This window comes from Salvelinus namaycush, chromosome 11, assembly GCF_016432855.1.
Source record: "Salvelinus namaycush isolate Seneca chromosome 11, SaNama_1.0, whole genome shotgun sequence".
Classification (NCBI taxonomy): Eukaryota; Metazoa; Chordata; class Actinopteri; order Salmoniformes; family Salmonidae; genus Salvelinus; species Salvelinus namaycush.
The window spans coordinates 25644133-25662952 of NC_052317.1; the positions used below are offsets into that span (position 1 = coordinate 25644133).

At 44.1% G+C, this 18820-nt stretch overlaps 1 protein-coding gene across 1 annotated transcript in view; it reads right to left on the reverse strand.

The window, feature by feature from the left end:
- LOC120055306 (cadherin-2-like) overlaps nt 1-18820 on the reverse strand; it is a 56693-nt gene that overhangs the window by 23525 nt on the left and 14348 nt on the right. The window contains exons 2-14 of the mRNA XM_039003182.1: nt 17669-17712; nt 16341-16561; nt 10876-11055; nt 9791-9946; nt 8931-9075; nt 8374-8546; nt 7191-7328; nt 6494-6679; nt 5747-6000; nt 5195-5337; nt 4158-4391; nt 2969-3202; nt 2230-2369 (exon numbers count right to left, since the gene is read on the reverse strand). Of these exons, the coding sequence (XP_038859110.1) occupies nt 2230-2369; nt 2969-3202; nt 4158-4391; nt 5195-5337; nt 5747-6000; nt 6494-6679; nt 7191-7328; nt 8374-8546; nt 8931-9075; nt 9791-9946; nt 10876-11055; nt 16341-16561; nt 17669-17712 (2248 nt within the window). The remainder of the gene's footprint in view (nt 1-2229; nt 2370-2968; nt 3203-4157; nt 4392-5194; nt 5338-5746; nt 6001-6493; nt 6680-7190; nt 7329-8373; nt 8547-8930; nt 9076-9790; nt 9947-10875; nt 11056-16340; nt 16562-17668; nt 17713-18820) is intronic.

Consider the following 18820-nt stretch of genomic DNA (forward strand, 5'->3'; position numbering starts at 1 on the left):
AAAAGTGGTGCGTGCGTATGTATTCACCCCCTTTGCTATGAAGCCCCTAAATAAGATCTGGTGCAACCAATTACCTTCAGAAGTCACATAATTAGTTAAATAAAGTCCACCTGTGTGCAATCTAATTGTCACATCATCTGTCACATGATTAAATCCATTATAAAAAAATTGAAAGAATATGGCACCACAACAAACCTGCCAAGAGAGGGTCGCCCACCAAAACTCAAGGACCAGGCAAGGAGGGCATTAACCAGAGAGGCAACAAAGAGACCAAAGATAACCCTGAAGGAGCTGCAAAGCTCCACAGCGGAGATTGGAGTATCTGTCCATAGGACCACTTTAAGCCGTACACTCCACAGAGCTGGGCTTTACGGAAGAGTGGCCAGAAAAAAGCCATTGCTTAAAGAAAAAAATAAGCAAACACGTTTGGTGTTCGCCAACAGGCATATGGGAGACTCCCCAAACATATGGAAGAAGGTAGTCTGGTCAGATTAAACAAAAATTTATATTTTTGGCCATCAAGGAAAACGCTATGTCTGGTGCAAACCCAATACCTCTCATCAACCCGGAACACCATCCCCACAGTGAAGCATGGTGGTGGCAGCATCATGCTGTGGGGATGTTTTTCACCGGCAGGGACTGGGAAACTGGTCAGAATTGAAGGAATGATGGATGGCGCTAAATACAGGGAAATTCTTGAGGGAAACCTGTTTCAGTCTTCCAGAGATTTGAGACTGGGACGGAGGTTCCTCTTCCAGCAGGACAATGACCCCAAGCATACTGCGGAAACAACACTTGAATGGGAAACATTTAAATGTCTTGGAATGGCCTAGTCAAAGCCCAGACCTCAATCCAATCCCAGTTTGTAAGGCAACAAAATAGGAAAAATGCCAAGGTGGGTGAATACTTTCGCAAGCCACTGTACAAACCATCTACTTGGGACAATCCAAATAAAGTGTTACCCAAAGATGTACTTCAGTTTGAGACTGCATTTAAGTGCAGGCAGGGCTAAAAGAACACTCATCACGATTGAGTTTCTCTATCAACTTACAAAACTTCAACAGAAGTTTCTGGAATTTGATATTCTTTCTGCACCACATTATTCTCCACTTCCCACATGGCCAGTGAGCAAGGGGCTGATCATCTGTCTCCTCTTGGTAGAATGAGTGCCACATGGACTAATAAAAACCCAGGTAATGGCAGTCAGCAACTAAAATAAAATACTTTGAGAGCGCCGAGCGGCCACTGCACTGACACTTCAATTTCCTCCCCAGCGGGAGAGATAGGGAGAACAGAGGTGAGGCATTATATAGTCCACATCACTGGGACAGTCTGGTTCATTTTTTACCCACAATACAACCCCGACGGACTGACTTCCAGATTTCATAGACAAGACCATTTACTTCTGACGTCCATCCCTCCTCCTCCCCCTAGCTCAAAATGGAAGCTTGTTTTCTTTCGATAAATATGAAATATGTTACCCTTCCTGCTTCTAAGGTCTTTGAGGAGGGTTATATCACAGTGTCTTCAGACATTACAGTTTGTGTATGTGTTTCTGGGTGTGTGTGTGCACATCCTTATGCGTGTTTGCCTCTGTGTATGTGTGCCTGTGTGTATGTGTGTGTGTGCCGGTGTGTGTATGTGTGTCTGTTTGTGTGTGGGCCTGTGTGGGTCTGTGTGTGCCTGTGTGTGTGTGTTCGTGTTCGTGTGTGTGTGTGTGCCTGTGAATGTGCGCCTGTGTGCGTGCATGTTCCCTCTTGCCCAATCATTAGTAGATATGTAGATGGAGCTTCATTATAACACAGCAGCAGATGTCTGTCTCCCAATTACATTATCACTGCAATAACCAGCCCTGAACACTACCTGGCCCAGTGTGTGGAGTCCATCACAAAATGGGCCCATGGCAAGAACACACTCCACTTGTTAATGATATTACCAGACATTTACAAAATGATTCCCTTGTATTAACTGGAGTTTATTACAAAAAGTGTGGGTTAGTATTGTAAGTAATCTGATGTCTTGTGTGTGTGTGTGTGTGTGTGTATAAGTGTGTGTGTGTGTGTATAAGTGTGTTTTTGTGTTTGTGTGTGTGTGTGCGCCTGTGCGTGTGTGTATGTTTGTATATATGTGTGTGTGTGTGTGTGTGTGCACGACTGCATGCATGTGTGTGTGTGTATATAATTGTTAGTATATGTGAGTGTGTGTGACTGTGTGTGTGTGTTTCTCTACCTGGTCCTCTTCTCCTCCTCCCTCCTCGTCATACTTCAGGATGTTGTCTCTGACATCGTCCTCAGGGTCAATAAGCAGCTGCTTGGCCTGGCGCTCCTTATCACGACGCTTCATCCATACCACAAACAACAACACAAGAACTACAGAGGAGGAATGGAAAGGGAGGCAGGGAGGGATCGAGAGAGAGAAATATAAAGAAATAAATAGAGAGCAAAATATCCCATATTACAAAACATAAGATATTTTGCATACATATGTAAATCAATTCAGAATGTAAACCTTGCCACGAGATTGATCAGTGCTATCTATCTTTTGGGTAATCCATAAATAATCTACTGCTATCTCTATGTTTAGGGATGGTAAGGGATGGCATTTATCTTGTTTTGTACAGTGCCTTGCAAAAGTATTCATCCCCCTTGGCGTTTTTTCTTATTTTGTTGCATTACAACCTGTAATTTGAATAGATTTTTACTTGGATTTCATGCTTTGTTTCACAATAAAACAAGATTTTGCATCTTCAAAGTGGTAGGCATGTTGTGTAAATCAAATGATACAAACCTCCCAAAAATCTATTTTAATTGCAGATTGTAAGGCAACAAAATAGGAAAAATGCCAAGGGGGTGAATACTTTCGCAGGCCACTGTATATGTGTGGTGGGCGGGGTGACGGCACTGGTGTCTGGTGTGTGTGTGTGTGTGTGCATGCGTGCACTGAGGCAAAGCGGCAGTGGGACACTCACTGAGCAGGATAATGATGCAGAGCAGGATGGCGATGATGGCGCCCGTGCCCAGCCCTGCAGCGACAATGTGCTGCTGGTCGGTGCAGTCTCCGTTGTGGTCACACTGACACACCTTGACCCGCAGGTAGGATGTGTTGGACATGGGCAGGTTGCCAGAGTCAGTGATGATGATGGGGATCTCGTAGATGCCGCTTTCCAGGAAACTGATCTTCAGGCTCAACTGGGCAAAGTCACCTGGGGGTGGGAGGGAGTGGGGGAGGATGAGAGCAGGAGGGAGACGTAAAGGAAGAGAAAGAGAGAGAAATAGAAAAATGTTACTTAACATAACGAAAAACGAAATAACCAAAAACAACACTAACCTTAACCTCTACATAACAAATCCAAGTGCAACTTTTTAATCTATGAACGTATCTATATTGAGTATACAAATTAGATAACCAACTAATTACTACTGGGAAAAAAGCTGAACAGAACAGCATAACTTCCTATACCTGGAAGTTGCCAGCATATGTCATCCAAAATATGGTCAGGATTTATATTTATAATTTTATAAACCCACTGAAGACCTTTTGATAATGGCACTTAGGCTAAACTCCCCCAGCTCCTATTATCCATTTGGCTGTTATACTACTAATATATTTATTCACTGTGGTTTACAATCACAACATCTAACCACTAGCAATGCACAACAAATGAGTCATTCCTCTTTTTTTGTGTTGGCATAATTAGCATAATCAATTAGTGAGCTGCTTGATGAAGCGAAGGCCTGCTATTAATCTCTTTTATAGTACATTGTCTTCATTAAGGTCATGTGAGGAACCCACACTGAGAACACTGTCTACTGTTATAGGTCAATGCACCTGGCCCTATGGAAAGCCTGAAACCACATGTCAAACCATGGACATGAAGCCTATACAGTACTGCCTCTAAGCCGGTGCCAAGCACATACAGTCCCAAACCCTACAGTGTTATTATCACCATCCAAATAATTAGGGCCACACGGTACTGGTGGTTCTCCATTTTCATTGGCAGTTGATTGGTGAATGTCATTTATTGGCCAGAATGGCTCCTGGTGACCCAGGTCTAAATCGGTCTCTGATTACATGGGAAGAATGAAAACCAGAAGTACTGCCGACCCACAGGCCCAGGTATATTGATTAGCTCTCATTTTGTTATTGTTGTGTCTTACCACTGAGCCGTGTGATGGTCCAGTTTCTCCGTACGTCTGAGGGCCTGTTAGCCAGCTCGAATGCGAAGGGTCCGGCATTAGGGCTGAGGTCTCCGTCTAGCGCTGTGATGTTGAAGCCGTTGGGCTCAGGTTTCTCACACATCTCAGTCTCCTGGGGGTAGACGTGGGGCGCGTTGTCATTGATGTCCAGCAGGAAGATCTGCAGGGTGCCTGTACCGCTCGCCGGGGGAATGCCTGGACGGGACAACACACACAGACAGAGACACACGCACGCACACACGTACATTGATAAAAATATAGATTTTAACAAATCAACATAACGATAAGGGGAAATATATAATGAAGTGATCTGCCTCATTTTAAAGCATGATGTCTCACTGCACTGTGGTAGTGCATAAAGTCCTTATCCTGAGCCTGGTGCTTGGTGCTAAAATAGGGCATAGAGGAGCAGCAGCAGCCACCCTGCAGGGACAGGACCCCTCCAGATGGGGGGAGGGCAGAGGGTCTGGGTGTGTGATCTGACGAGAGTGTGTCTTCCTGACGAAGGGGGAGGCCACGGGGTGAGAATACTAAAGCAGACAGACAGAGAAGAGCCTACTGTCGCTGCCTTAGCCCCGGAGCCCCAGAGCCTTAGCTCCTCTATGTATTCATGGGGCTAAGAGGCTTTTTTGCCATTCAGGCCACGCTCAAAGGAGCTAGTCATCCAATCCTAACCTATTAATGCTGAGAAAACTCTATATTGGGTGAGTTTAAGCCTATTGGCCTGTGCTGTGCTCCGTGGAACAGGCTAAACCTGAACAGAGGTAAATCCAGTCAGGGAAGGAGAGAGGAGAGAGGTGAACACGTCCACAGTGTGACTGTTTAGTCTGGGCTGGCTCGGAAACATTTCCTTCAACAGGGTGGCTTTTGCTACATTGATGTCAGGGACAATGTTAACCTTGAACGAGGTAGCTGTGTTTAAAATTTTTGCTTGCTAAAAACAATATTCTCCTAGGTTACTTGTGGGAAGCAGATATTAGAGCCTGGTGGCTACGTACCGCTGTCAGAGGCCAGGAAGGTGGCGCTGTACATGTTGTCCTTCACGTAGGGCGATTCACGGTCCAGGACGGCGATGGTTGTGATGTGCCCGGTGTTAGGGTCAATTCTCAGCCAGTTGGCTGGGTCTGAGAGCCTGGTGTATCTGAGAATACAAAGGACGAGTCAAAAGAGAACCATTGAGCTCTCCCAGAAGCTTGGTTGGTGTGTAAAACCTGCAAATTCAGACAAACAAAAAGGTGTAATGGGTCCGCACTCAAAAAGATGTCGCATAAAGCTTACTTCCTTATTCTACTTTTTACAATTATTTTCACTGCATCAGACTTCACAGCCTTCTTCAGTGTGTACATTTACAGAGTACGAGGAAAGCGTACAGAAGATACAAGACAACCTTACATGTTAGTTTTTCTCTCATGCAGACATGTACATTTAAGGCTAAAGGTGTTGAATGTTCAGTAAAAGGGAGTGTTTTCATTGACGTAATGCCAGTCAGTGCTTTGAGCAAACTGTATGAAAAATTCTGCATGAATACAGCTATTTAGTGTCATTACTACCTAATGGTCTGCTGCATGAATCTATCAGGGTCCTGTGCTGTGAAGGTGGTTAGTGCTGATTCTGGTTGCATCCCCTCCTCCAGTTTGATGAGTTTGGGGTTGGGTTCAAAGTTAGGGCTCTCGTTGACATCGATGACCCTGATGGAGACCGTGGCGGTGGACTGGCGAGGGGAGTGGATGCCCCGTGCGAGGGACACCTCGTTCACCGCTACCACCGTCAACACGTACGTCCTGCTGATCTCATAGTCGATTGGCTGTAGGGAGGAAACCAACAGTATATAATTGTACTTACTGTATGTTTCATTGAGTGGAAGAGAATGGATGGATAAAGTATTTATTCTGTTTTTCTTGATCAGTAAAATATTATTATTATGCCATAAGACAAAGAACCCAGGAGAAGCTAGGAGCTACTGTAGCTAGTTCTACAACTGTTGACCAATTAGTCTTCAATTGCTATACACACACACACACACACACACGCACACGCACACGCACACGCACACACACACACACACACACACACACACACACACACACACACACACACACACACACAGAGAGTTTAATAAAACAGTTGACATGCACCTTTGCTCTCTCTGCTATAGGTAACTCCTACAGCTTACAAACATAGAAGGCATTATAACCTATTAATTTAATCTTTAAGAGCTGTCTTCGCTATTCATGGTCAGTGGCCCCGAGGGGAGATGGGGGTGTGGGTTGAGTCAGAGGGGTAGCAGCCAGTCTCACCTTGACAACAGTTACCAGGCCCTCGTTAGTGGTGGGGTCGGTTGGCACGGAGAACCTGCCGGTGGGGTCGCCCCCGGTGATCTTGTAGACGGTGTTCCAGGCTGGCGTGTTGGGCTGGTCTTTGTCTGTCACCGTTAGGTTGGCCACGATGACATTCACCCGGTTCTCAGGCACCTCTCCAAAGAACTGCATGAATAAAAGATGGGGGATGGGACAGTTAGAGAGCAGTTAGACATACTGCTGCGCCAGTGGAAAACACAGGCTCTATGCTCCAGCACTACACTCCCGACATTTCAGGTAAATAAATGTCCACAGCAACTTATCATGTTATCTTCACCATCTTGGTCTGATAGAAAAACAATACACTTACATTACACAGAGGGTAAGCATCTCTCACAAATACATTCAGCACCTTTCTCTGCTCTCTTCTCCTCTGCTCTAGCTCATCTCCTCTCTTTGTCTGCCTGATGTACTTAGGATGTCAGTACTTACATGTGTCAACATCTGGACGGAGTAGGACAGAACAGCAAACGGATGACTGGCTAACAGCTAATCTTTATGCCATCTGAAATGCTCTGCAAGCAAGGCTGATTGTGTGCTATGTGTGGGTTAAGTACATATAGACAGTGTGACAGTGCTATGACTGTAACACACAGTGTGGTGTAGTACATGGATGTGAAGCTGTGTTCTTTCTCACCGTCTCTGCAGTGAACTCCGGTGGGTTGTCATTGATGTCCGTGACTTTGATGACGGCGGTGGCGGTGTTGGAGAGACCGTACATGGGGTTGCCCTCCATGTCTGTGGCCTGGATGATCAACGTGTACTGAGGCACTTTCTGCAAGAAGAAAAACATGTTGGAAAAGATTTAACTATGTATACGAACAACACCTAAACCCTTGTGTTGAGCCTTACGTGTAGGTTGAATCTTACATAAACCAAATAATGATCATTTTCAATTTCTCTACATTATTAAGTTCAATTTCTCTTATCCTAACAACCTAATATCTATCAAACCACAATGAGGAGGTTGAGGAATCCTAGTTATTCTCACAATGATCAAGTCCACATCATTTCCCTGTGGAGAGAGAAAGGATCTATAGAAGTCTGCTTGCTGTGGGAGTGCAACACTTCCACATTTCCACTCTGTGTAGCATCATGGTGCATGATGGGTAATCCCACTGTAATAAATTACTCCCCTCACATTAAAAGCCACTCAAGTGACTAGGTAATGAGAATCGGGCAAATTACTTTCATGGTGGCAACTGCCGTACATATAACAGCTATAACAGTGGCCCCAGGGGTGAACTTGATATAGAAGGCCAGCTAGCCAGATTGCCCTCGCCAGAATTGCACCAACTGGCTTTGTTTCCCCCCCTCAACTTATATATTTATTTTGTCACTTCCATCCAGTATAAGCAAGACCATCGCCATGCAATTAAATAGGAGAGTGTTACCATTAATAGCAACGGGGAGAAAAATAAACATTTATCTGCTCAATGATGCATGTTGCCTCCTTGTTAGAGGCAATAAGTATGAAGTGGGCGATGAGTCCATTTCTGGGCTCCGTTGGTAAAATGGTAATCAGTCATGCTTAGCGAGCTTAATTAGTTTTGAGACACAGTGAAGATTATCATCTGCAAAAACAACCCAAAACTACAATGTTCTGTTTGTTTTCAAATCTATCTGCAATCCACAGCTCATTTAGGTAAACAAAGGAAAGGATATCTTGACTTATGCATGTTAGAGGAGTGCTGTGCAGCAAAGGAGGAGCACACATGAATTAATGTGATTAATGGCTATGATACTGGGACTGTAACCTTAATGCTACTGCATTGGGGGTTTAATAGGCACACGCATACACAAACTCCTGTATTGCGTACCTCTCTGTCCAGGCCGGCTGCGACGGTAATGATGCCTCCTGTCTTATTGTTGATGGTGAACATGTTGGATGTCGGGCTCTCAGGATTCTGGGATACGATCTTGTAGCGCAGCATCCCATTGGCTGTTTTGGGGTCATCTTTGTCAACAGACGTTACCGTCATAACAAAGGTCCCTGAGTGATGACCAGACAAACAGAAGATGCAAATATGGGATTTAACAAGGGTTTTTAAAACAGCATGACCTTGTTTTATTTCAGTACTGCATTTAATTTACCTACAGTCATTAAACTACTTCCCTTTTATGAGGATCCATTGAATAATATGGAGCACAGTCAAAACATAGCCCCCCAAAAACTTTGGCTTTGTCTGAAATGTTGACAAAGCACTTCCACAAGAGAATACATTCTATTGGCAGAGATCTTATCCATATCGAACAGCAGCAAAATTAACAAAATGACTACCCCCTGTGATTAATCAATGCTGTTTTATCTAGTGATAGTTTAGTGGCACCGAAGGCCAGAGGATAGGAAGGCTGGGAGGTTGGTCTAGGCCACTACCTGGTTTAGAGCCCTCAGGGATGGTGCCGTTCCAGATCTGATGGATGAACTCGGGCCGGTTGTCGTTCATGTCAATCACATTGATTACAATGTCGATGGGGCTCTCTACTTGGTTACCATTCAGATCCACAGCATGGGCTCTCAGCTGTAGGGAGACACCAGAGAGATATCAGCACTCAGCTGACTGTGGCGGGCACATGCATGCAAGAACCAAACAATAAACATTCAGCAAAAACACTTACATTTGCCTGAGTAGAACTTTGGCATTGCAATGGCTCTCTTACTTCAGCTATTTCCAATTATAGAAAAAAAAATAAACCCAGAAATTTGCCTTTCAATAATGTTAATGCTTGTTTGTTCACAGTGCAGCGCTTCCAGCGATGCCTGCTCCATTATACCTTCATTACAAACCTGCAATTTATTGTTTTTTTCTGTCTGCCCACTGTCTCACCCTGACTACCAAGGGACCTTGAGCACATGCCAGCCAACCTCCTGGAGTATACAGACAATGTATTAGCCAAAGATGACACTGGATAAAGAATGCTTAATGCTTGGTACAGTGTTTAGAAACCTTTTACTGTAACTGTTCAGAATGTCTGCTCTGTTTCTTCTGTTCACTGAACTGCACAAGGCCAAGCTTCTCTCTCTATCACCTAAAGTGAATGCACATCAATTTAGGTGGTGCTGAACCAAAGAAAGCTTGAGATGAATAGGACCCTCAGACACTATTGCTCCACCTTACTGTTATTTGGCTAGAAAATAACAATGTTTTAATCCAAAATGGATCTTGACTTTGTCAGTATGCGTGGTCCTAATCATCTCCTCTCTCACATAGACCCATGTGTGTGTATGAGACTTACATGGAAGTTGGAAATGTGTTCTCTGTCCAGGGGTTTCATGACGGACAGCTCTCCAGAGATGGGGTGGATGATGAAGATGCCAGTGGGCGGCTGGTCGGCTCCGGGTCCAGTCACACTGTACCTCAGGGAGCGGTTCTTGTCATTGTCCGACCGGATCTGTTTCAGAACCCAAAAGTATGTTGGTCAATGATCAATAATAAATTGTGGGTATATATACTGCTCAGAATTCTACTTTAAAAAATGATGTTATGGTGGGGGTATGTATCGGTGTTGGTGTGTTGCACCGCGCTTGAGTCCCGTTGGTGAGTGGTACAGACAGATCTTCCTCCCTTGGTGTGCGTATGTGTCTAAACTATATGTGAGTGTGATGTATTTGAGCCTCTGTGTCTTCCCTGGCCTGTCTATCTCTACCCATAAGCCTTGGTATCCATGGTGTGTCTGGATGGTGCCTGGTGCCTCTCCCTTATGTCATCCATTAAACTCAGCCCCCTAATGCTTCTGGATTAAATATAATACATACAGACAGTATATACTGGACTTAGCACTATGTCAGGAACCAGTAAGCTTATGTTGAGAAAGGATATACTTCTTAACTGACATGAGAAGGATAGCCAGTCCTCCATCATTCATATCCACCCACCCCCTGCCCCTTGAGCACATGATAAAGTGAGGATAATATCTCAACAGGAAACCTGAGGGAAACAAGCCACTGGAGGGCTCTTTGTCCTTTTCACTCTCATCTCTAAAGCTACATAATAGCAGGAACATTCATAGTGACGGCTTGCCTGACTGGGAGAGGGAAATCAGATACTTTAGCACAAGCACTTGACCTTTCAGGACGTGGAGTCAATATGGTGGTAAATTGAGTGATAATGCTGGTAGAACAGAAATGACCGGTCCAAAATCTGCTGCTGCTCCATAGAACCATGAAGCTCAGAATAAGAGCACCGTCTCCTTTCAGGTTGTGGATAACCGGTGTGTGTGTGTGTGTGTGTGTGTGTGTGTGTGTGTGTGTGTGTGTGTGTGTGTGTGTGTGTGTGTGCGTGTGCGTGTGTGTGCCTGTGCCTATGTGTGTGGCGTCTTACCCGGACCAGGTCCTGGGGGAACTCTCCTCTGGAGTTCTCTGGGACGTTGATTGGGGGGATTACCCAGTCCCTTTTCATGCGTTTGAGCTGGCCCACGGAGCTGCTGTCTGTCTGCCGCGATGGGAACCAGATCTCCTGGAGACCCTGGGACAGAGCTGGGGGAGCTGGGATATCTTGGACCTGGAGGAGAGAAATAACATCTGTTTACCAAATTGACACATGTAAAAACCAATGGCTTTAGGTATACTTTTTATACAGTAGCCAGAAGACAAATTATCTTTACCTACCAATGAAGTTATGGAAATAATTCAAGAGAATGCAAATTCTTGACAGCCTAAAACTGTTTTTTGGTAATATCATTTTACATGCTTTGTTAATATCAAACATTTACATGCTTTGCAAGAATAATGATTTCCTTAATAATCCTGTTTACATGGACACATCTGAAATCAGGCTACCTGATAGGACTGATAAATGCAGAAAATCGGCAATCAAAATAAACGTTCACTCGGGCATAACAAGAGGGAGGCTCGCTCGGCTGGTGTTAGAACATGCACAGATCAAATACACAGCTTGAATTCAGATTAAGGTGTTTACATTTCCTAATACTTCCAAAGATTGCTCAGAAAACCAGGTGTTTTAATCGGCGTATGCTGACTTCGATTATGACCTTAGGCCAATTAAGATGTTTACATGACTAAAGCTATACTCGACCTACTGTCATAATCAGTTTAATATCGAAATATTAGTGTGCATGTAAACATACTCATTGAACTATACCAGCTAGAGGACCCAACATAGGAGGGGGGAGGCTTTTTGATATGGTCATATTGTATTTTAGGATCTATTTCGTTTTTGAGAATTCAGTGAAGGCTAACATTGCCTCCATACGTGTGATGATGTTTTTGAACAGCCTCTCTTTCCAGGCTCTCTTCTCCATGGCTGGGAATGAGAGTAGTGTTTGAGATTCTTTGTCGAGGATAGTACTGTAGCCCCTCAGTTAGCTTTAAATCACAGACCTCCTCTCATGTCCTGATAAATGCACGCACAGGCACACACACACACACACACACACACACACACACACACACACACACACACACACACACACACACACACACACACACACACACACACACACACACACACACACACACACACACACACACACACACAGGCTTCTAAAATGGATGTGCCATCCTCCCTTGGCTGTAATGAAAGTGATTTGAAACAAAGCAGGATGGTACCTGCAAGCCAGACTCTATATAGCCAGATGGCTCCATTTGCCTTCGCTGTTCCACAGAGAGAGAGACTGTTGGGAGAGAGACCCAAGTAGCGCCAGGGACGTCACAATAACCTTGAATGCCCGATAGAAAATGTAAACAAGACGCTGGCAAACTTAGGTAGAACAGTCATCCTGCAGAAGAGTCACGCTTCAGAAAGTCCCTTCGTAAACTCTCTCTCGTCCGTCTGTAATTACTGATCGTCAATTTGTTACACAATATCCAAAGTACTAAAACTAGCCTAAAGCCACAGTCTGTGCAAACAGCCAAATGAATTACAGTTTTGCCACGTTACAACACGAGGCCCATCCCACGCAGCCTCACCAAGCACGCAGCCCTCCCTGACCATCTGCGGAGTTGTCGGAGCGCCTCTACTAATCATGTTTGAAATCCGATTATGCTGCTTTCACACATTTGAAATGCAGAGAGGCAAGCGGGCAGATAGCGGGGAACATGCATCAGAAATATCTATTACCCTATTAAACCGAAGGAGAGAGTGAGAGCGGTAATTATTTCTGACCTGGCGGCTGGAATGATGAATGGTGTGGAGGGTTTGCTTAGCAGTCTCAGCCCCAGCACAGTCACATCTATCTATCTCTGGAGAGTACTGGAGGTCTCTCTGCCCCCTACATCCTCTGACTGCTAGACTACACTTCAGTATCCCTGAGAGCTTGGGAGTGTTTGTGTACTGTGTGTGAGAGAGATTGTGGCTTTGTGTGTGTGTGTGTGTGTGTGTGTGTGTGTGTGTGTGTGTGTGTGTGTGTGTGTGTGTGTGTGTGTGTGTGTGTGTGTGTGTGTGTGTGTGTGTGTGTGTGTGTGTGTGTGTGTGTGTGTGGCTATAGACAAGTACAAAATCGCCCTCTCTAAAGCCTAGGGTAGGTCTTGGTTTTCAGCCTGACTTGTGGTGATGTTTATGCTGATGGTCGTGGTGGTGGTAGGAAAGGTCACCCTAGGCTTTAGAGAGGGAGATTTTGTAGCCACACACACAGATAGTTAGATATATGTGACTGTGCTGGGGCTGAGACTGCTAAGCCAATCGTTACTTTTTCATTGATTAAAACATTCCCCTAGGGCCGATACGTTCGCAGTGTTTGCAAATATATCATCTAACTGCTGATGTGATTAGGGATCGCATGATGATGATTCATGACAATCATTGCATTGGAGAGAGAACCACATTACCACACCAGTGTTTCCCCTATATTCATTTAACAATGGCGGGCCGCTGCTGCTAAATTGTGACCAGCTCTTCCGAAAAACATGATGTATTTGGTAAAACATTTTCAGTGACGACTAAAACCAGATATAAAGTATGTAGAAATTATAATGGAGCTATATCGTTTTATAAGTTATTATTTGGGTATGAGTTAACATAATATGAACTTTTAAAAGTGAGATTTTCACTGGACAGTTACTTTAAAACTGTTCATTTTCTCTCAGCCCCATGGCAAAATGTGTAGAATTGCAGGAAATTAGCTTTAAAACAGGAACATTTTGTCTCAGCAGAGGAGGGCATCAAACTATTTTGGTCATAGACCACGTCATTGGCCACGTCCACTACCAATCCCCCAACCTCTCCCACCCCCCTTCACTAACTTTATATCTTAGGGGAAACCCTGACACGTGGTCCAATAAACTGGTGAGATTGACTTCTATATTCTATCACAGATTTGATTACTACCAATGTTCCCTCTAAACTGTGCGCGGGCGCACAGTAGCCCCGAGACTGCCGCGCAGCTCCAATGGACTGCCGCACAGAATAAATACTGTATCAACCCACAAAGAGAAGCACTAGATTAAACTTCACAAAACTTTTTAGAGTGTTCCCTGTTAGTTAACACTATCAACGTTTCACTTTACTGTGGCAATGGTGATCGAATCAACTCAATATTAGCCACTTTCAATGCAACATACCGAAACAAAACAAACTATGCAAGAGATTTTGTTGTAGGCAGAATGCATTGGAGTAGGATTCTATTTCATTGACATGCACCACACAGCTCGTACTGCGGCATAACCAATCAGAGCTGCAGTAGGCCTATATGCAAATAGATCATGCCATTTACTTTGACCTGGACAGTGTTTACAGCAGGACCTGCGTTTGTTTTGAGATCAAAGCTAGAGCTGCATGTAGCCACGTGTGCACATTTTGTTCATTTCCTTTGCTAGTTAGTGAGTTATCAGCCCAGTTATAGATCATTTGTAGTCAGCAATAGGGGAGTGATTGCTTCCTACAAGAGCACAAAACGTCTACATTTCTAGACATCTTTGAAAAGCAAGTCAGGTAAAGAGCTTTTTTTATGTCTTAAAGGGGCAATGTTGCATTTTGAGACAAGCTTAAATAAGCTAAATAGCCAATAGGCAGAGGGTAGCATCATTTGTCTGATTCTCTGTAATAATGGTATGGGAATAATAATGCATTTTATTTTGTAAAGTGTTTTCTTGCATTAAACATCACCACCATTTTCAGTCACCTCTTTGTCAATTGTTTTTGATGATAGGACACTCTGGTATGCCTAGATTATGATTAAATAGCTACAGTAGCCTACATGGCAACTGTTAAAACTGTAACTTAAAGCGGTTACAGACTCAGTGTTCACAGTAAACACCCGCTGGAAGTTGCACAGAATTTTCACAATGTTCAAGTTTGCGCTCAGCAGACCTGCAATTTGCTCAGTGATGAGAAAAATTAGAGGGAACATTGATTACTACCATAATCATCCAGGCCAAAGCAACAACTGTCCATACAATCACATAGAAAACAACACAGACATCTAGGGTCAATCAGAGTCTTCTAAAATGGACATGATTACCCATGATGGTCTTCCTATTTCTATTTAAAAGCTACTGTGGCCAAGCCCCTTGTTTATCTGGCCTGGACAAGTGTACATTTCTCTTTAAATGAGCGACATGTGTGACTAATGGTGTCATTAAAATCACATACCTGCAGCAGTCACTGTGGTAAATGAGCATCAGCGCCCTAACAATGCTGTTTTCAAAACTCTCACTAAATCAACCCCTGTAGAAGTTTAATTTGAAACCACAAAATGCCTTCATTGCTGCTGCTGCTGCTGTTGGCCCACTGCACTCACACCAATTTGACATAACTGCAAAAATTTGCATTTAATCTGAAGGCTTATAAAAGAATGCACTCGCCTTTTATGTGATGTTTCGGAGAGGTGCTTTTGAAATGGGCTGGTTGTGCAGCTAATTTGTTCTGTATATGACTGGAGGAATGTATTTTCAGATGGTGTCTTTGTTGAACAAAGAGGCTCATTGTGCTGTACTTAAGAGGCATTCATTAACAATAAGAGTCCACAATGTATGAAGATCAGACAACGCAGACTTCAATAATTCAACCTAAAAATCGGAGAGAGAGAGAGAGAGAGAGAGAGAGAGAGAGAGAGAGAGAGAGAGAGAGAGAGAGAGAGAGCAAGACAGAGAGTTTAAATGTGAGTCTGTGCACTCTAGCCAATTAACACCATTCCAGCTAGTGAGAGAGACAGACTTTCACAGGTTATGACCATTGAACTGAACAGAAACACATAATCCAGCAGTGAGAATGAGGCTAGAAATACAAACACAGCCATTTGAGCCTTGTTTCTCCTCATCTCCCTGTTCTCTCTCTCAATTACACACTTGATTACATAACCACATCACACGGCCTCTTTCATCTACAGAACATTGACTGAATGGCAGGATCTTTGAAGCCTAGAGACAGATGCTCCCTGTTCTCTGAATCACCACTAGAGGTGCACTGCAATGCACTACCCTCTGGTTGGATGACAATGATACAGCCATAAACATCGCCGCTGCCGCCACAAGGAAGCTGATTGAAATCAGTCTTTATGAGGAGCTATTCTGCATCTGTTGTGTGTGGCGCCGCTACTCACTGACCGTGTTGAGTATATGATTGTGCTCCCCTTTAAATTGACACATTACGTTTTAATTAGCGAGCATCCATCCCAGTCTCCCGGAACACCTGCTACAATTTAGGGAACAAATCATCTGTGAATGCTCCGGCACGGCTAATAAGAGGAAGAAATTAGATGCAGGGGCGGATTTGGAATTGGAACATTCCACATACAATGCTACCCGAAGTCACAAATAATCAAGAAACATTAGAGAGAGAGAGGAGAGGGTGGAAAGGAGAGAGGATGTGTGCGGAGGTGTTGGACGTACCTGTTGGCTCTGGCCTATAGGTGGCATTAATCTCACTTGGGTCTGCCATTGCTGCTGATTGGTCTCGTCCCTGGCCACGATCACTAGGGGCACCGCCCGGAGGGTGGACACGGTCAAGGGCCTGAGGGCGTAGACCACTCCGTCAGCCTCTATACGGAAGTCGAACGGGTTACTGCACTCGAACTGCACCAGTCCACCTTGGCCGCAGTTCACAAACTTCACTGTAAGAGAAAGAGGGAGAGAAGAGACAGAACATGAGATTGAAGCTGAGGCAACCAGGGAGAGAGAAAGACAGTGAGTAGACACTCAGACAGAAAGACGGACATCCAGATAGACAGGGGCCCTCCTCCCACACCACTCCCAGTCTGTGTGGTATAGTCCACAAAGGTTCTCCAATTCCTCCTAAAACTCATACATAATGTATTTCAAGCTGTGCCCCAAAAGCATTGTTTAAAACTGGTGCAGTAGAAAGAGAAAAGGAGAAAGTGAGAGAAAAAATAGAAAAAGAAAGAAAGCAAAAGGGAAATGATACACCCCTGAAGGGCACTTGCTGAATCACAACGAATATATCTAAAATACCAAAACATTGTTTTTTTAAACTGATGTGCCATTTGACTGTGGCTAAATGCACTGTTGTGTCTGGGTAAATAGAAGCACCAGCTTAAATAAATAAGAGGGCAATCATTTACATAGGTTCCAGACTTTTTCTTATTGCTTTTACCTCAAGATGTTGCATGCCAGCTTCTCCCCAATAACAAACACGGATGCTTTGCCGTGGTCGGCTAGCAATCCTGACTCTCAGGGAGTGAGAAGTGTGTGATGTTTATTTCATCAGTGTGTACACATACATATACACACAGCTGCAGTGACACACACACACACACACACACACATACACAGCTCCTTGGAGCTCTAGTACACAGTCCCAGAGCACTTCAGTGGCAGTGGTCTAACATTGGTTCATGTTTCAGGTGAGTGACAGTGCATCTCAAACACCACACCTGCACACACACACACACACACACACACACACACACACACACACACACACACACACACACACACACACACACACACACACACACACACAGTTCTACTCGTTTAAACACACATAAACAAACATCTATGCACACACACACACAGAGAGAACAGAAAAACAGCCAGCATACAGATAATACTGAAACTCCTCCAAGCTAAAGTGATCAGATGTAAATATATATCATTTCTGTGTAGGCTGCACCGATGCCATTTTAAATTATTAAACCAGACGGCAAATTACTTAACAAAAGCCTTGAAGAAGGACATCTAATCTCCCATTCTTGTATTACCTTGAGGACAGACAGAGCTACAGAGAGCTGCGATTTCAGTGGGACTTTACACTGGGAGCACAGCAGTGGGAGGGAGCACATCACATGTGGGCCTGTGGAGGGGGGGAGGTTGAGCCCTGGCTCTGAACAAGAACTAAGGTTTAACCCCTGGCCCTATTGACGGGGTGCTGATCAGGGATGTTGGAGTGTGAAAAGCAAAATAGGAGCTACAATTCTTTGGTGCACGCATGCACGCACACCGAAATACAATTCACCACCTACTAATAACAACCTTTCAGTGACAGAAATAATTAACGCTGTCTTGCTAGTTAAACTAAAGAGAACGTATTTTGTGTTCACTTGCATCCGGCTCTCAAAATAATACACAACATGTACCAGAACCTTTCTACAGTGGCTTGCGAAAGTATTCACCCCCCTTGGCATTTTTCCTATTTTGTTGCCTTACAACCTGGAATTGAAATAGATTTTTGGGGGGTTTGTATCATTTGATTTACACAACATGCCTACCACTTTGAAGATACAAAATATTTTTAATTGTGAAACAAACAAGAAATAAGACAAAAAAAACTGAAAACTGGAGCGTACAATACTTTGTAGAGCCACCTTTTGCAGTAATTACAGCTGCAAGTCTCTTGAGGTATGACTCTATAAGCTTGGCACATCTAGCCACTGGGATTTTTGCCCATTCTTCAAGGCAAAACTGCTCCAGCTCCTTCAAGTTGGATGTGTTCCGCTGTTGTACAGCAATCTTTAAGTCATACCACAGATTCTCAATTGGATTGAGGTCTGGGCTTTGACTAGGCCATTCCAAGACATTTAAATGTTTCCCCTTAAACCACTCGAGTGTTGCTTTAGCAGTATGCTTAGGGTCATTGTCCTGCTGGAAGGTGAACCTCCGTCCCAGCCTCAAATCTCTGGAAGACTAAAACAGGTTTCCCTCAAGAATTTCCCTGTATTTAGCGGCATCCATCATTCCTTCAATTCTGACCAGTTTCCCAGTCCCTGCCGATGAAAAACATCCCGACAACATGTTGCCACCACCATGCTTCACTGTGGGGATGGTGTTCTCGGGGTGATGAGAGGTGTTGGGTTTGTGCCAGACATAGCGTTTTCCTTGATGGCCAAAAAGCTCAATTTTAGTTTCATCTGACC